Here is a 2,013-nt window from a genome sequence, read left to right as displayed (position 1 = left end):
GCGATGAGGTGGTTCAACGGCTTAAGGGCCAATTTTGTTGGATCTTTCAAAATACTGACTCGGGCTTTTGGTGCTAGCTTTATTACATGTAGCAGGACTCCTCGGCCTTTGGGATCTTTGATGACTCTGTCTATGAGAGAGGGCGAGACTCTCAAGAATTACTCGGATAGGTACTGGGAAATGTTTAATGAAATAGAGGGAAAGAACGATGCTGTGGCTATAACCACTTTCAAAGCTGGTCTCCCAGCCGATCACGATTTGAGGAAATCCCTGACGGGTAAACTTGTCACCAGTGTGCGCCAACTGATGGACAGAATAGATAAGTACAGAAGGGTAGAGGAAGATCAACTTCAGGGAAAAGGAAAGGCCAAGGTGATCCCTCAGGAGAGGAGGGATTTCAGGTCGGACCGTTATAATAACAGCCGACCACGGAGAGATTTTGATGGGTAGTCAGGTTCGGCGGACGCCCAGGTGGTTAATGCAGTATTTCGAGAGCCAGTGCAGCAGGTTTTGGAGAAGATAAAGAATGAGTCATTCTTCAAATGGCCGAACAAGATGGCGGGAGAGCCTAGGAAACGCAACCCGAACTTGTACTGCCATTATCATCAGGATCATGGGCACACGACGGATAACTGCAGGAATTTATGGGACCACTTGGAACAGTTGGTCCGTGAAGGGAAATTAAAGCAACTCTTGCATCACTCTAGTGGAAGGGCGAGACAAGCAGGTTCAGAGGTGCGTGGGGACGCTTCATCAAGACTCCATCTGGGTACGATTAATGTTATCTTTGCGGCCCCGGGAAGGACTGGATCTTGCCCTTCCAAGGTATTGTCGGTTTTCCGATCCCCGGCCGAGGATCATTCCTAAGCATTGAAGAGAGCCAGGGTGCGTGTCCCCCTGGTTCTAGGCTTTTCAGATAAGGATATGGTTGGGACCATACAACCCCATGAGGATGCTTTGGTGGTAACGTTGAGAATTGGCGGGTACGATGTCAGAAGGGTGATGGTTGATCAGGGTAGCGCTGTGGATGTAATGTATCCAAACTTGTACAAGGGGCTAGGTTTGAAGCCAGAGGACTTAACAACCTACAACTCTCCTCTGGTAAGTTTTGAGGGAAGGGTGGTCACTCCCAAAGGACTGATCAGGCTGCTTGTGCAAGCAGGTACGGATGTGGTGGAGGTGGACTTTATTGTCGTAGATGTTTTTTCTCTGTACACGGCTATTATGGGCCGACCTTGGCTTCACACCCTTAAAGAGGTCTCGTCTACTCTGCACCAGAAGGTGAAGTACCCATCCGGAGACCAAGTGTTGGAAATAGTAGGGAGTCAGGCGGCTGCTCGGCAATGCTTAGTCGCAGCTATACAGCATCGGCCAGAAGCAGAAACCTCGACTACGGCCGACAATGAGTTATAGCAATTAAAGTCCCCAGTATCAGGCTTGGACGTGCCAGCCGATGGGGTAGATTGTGAAGATCTGGAGAAGGTAGTAGTTGCTGGTGATCCGGAAAAATTCTTCCAGGTTGGGGCTAAATTGCCTTTGCAAGAGAAGGCGAGGTTGCTGGAATTCCTTCGAGCCAATGTGGACGTTTTCGCATGGAACCCATATGAAGCCCCAGGGATGGACCCGAATTTCATTTGTCATCGACTCAACGTGAATCCTGCCGTTATGCCTAGGAGGCAACCTCCTCGGCGACCATCGAAGGAACACGCCGAGGCAGTTAGAAGTGAAGTTGCCAAGCTCAAACAGGCTGGGGCTATCAAGGAAGTTTTTTATCCTCAATGGTTGGCCAATACGGTGGTAGTAAAAAAGAAGATTGGAAAATGGCGAGTGTGTGTCGACTTCACGGATCTCAATAAGGCTTGCCCCAAGGATCCATTTCCCATGCCGAAGATCGACCAGTTGGTGGACGCGACCGTGGGTCACCCTAGGATGAGTTTCTTGGATGCCTTCCAAGGGTATCACCAAATACCACTGGCCGCCGACGATCAAGAAAAGACTGCTTTTGTAACCCCG

The 2,013-nt window shown here is 49.8% G+C and overlaps 1 protein-coding gene across 1 annotated transcript; it reads left to right on the top strand.

The window, feature by feature from the left end:
• The first annotated feature begins 924 nt into the window (after positions 1-924).
• LOC126698603 (uncharacterized) lies at positions 925-1,413 on the top strand. The gene has a single exon (XM_050395983.1). The coding sequence runs from the start codon at positions 925-927 to the stop codon at positions 1,411-1,413; it is 489 nt and encodes a 162-aa protein (XP_050251940.1).
• Positions 1,414-2,013: the final 600 nt, after the last annotated feature.

This window comes from Quercus robur, chromosome 1 (genome assembly GCF_932294415.1).
Source record: "Quercus robur chromosome 1, dhQueRobu3.1, whole genome shotgun sequence".
NCBI classification, from domain to species: domain Eukaryota; kingdom Viridiplantae; phylum Streptophyta; class Magnoliopsida; order Fagales; family Fagaceae; genus Quercus; species Quercus robur.
This window is presented reverse-complemented; position numbering and strand designations above follow the sequence as displayed.

Bases quoted from the DNA above. Each gene is read 5' to 3' on its own strand.
- LOC126698603 (XM_050395983.1), top strand. From the start codon at position 925: ATGGTTGGGACCATACAACCCCATGAGGATGCTTTGGTGGTAACGTTG.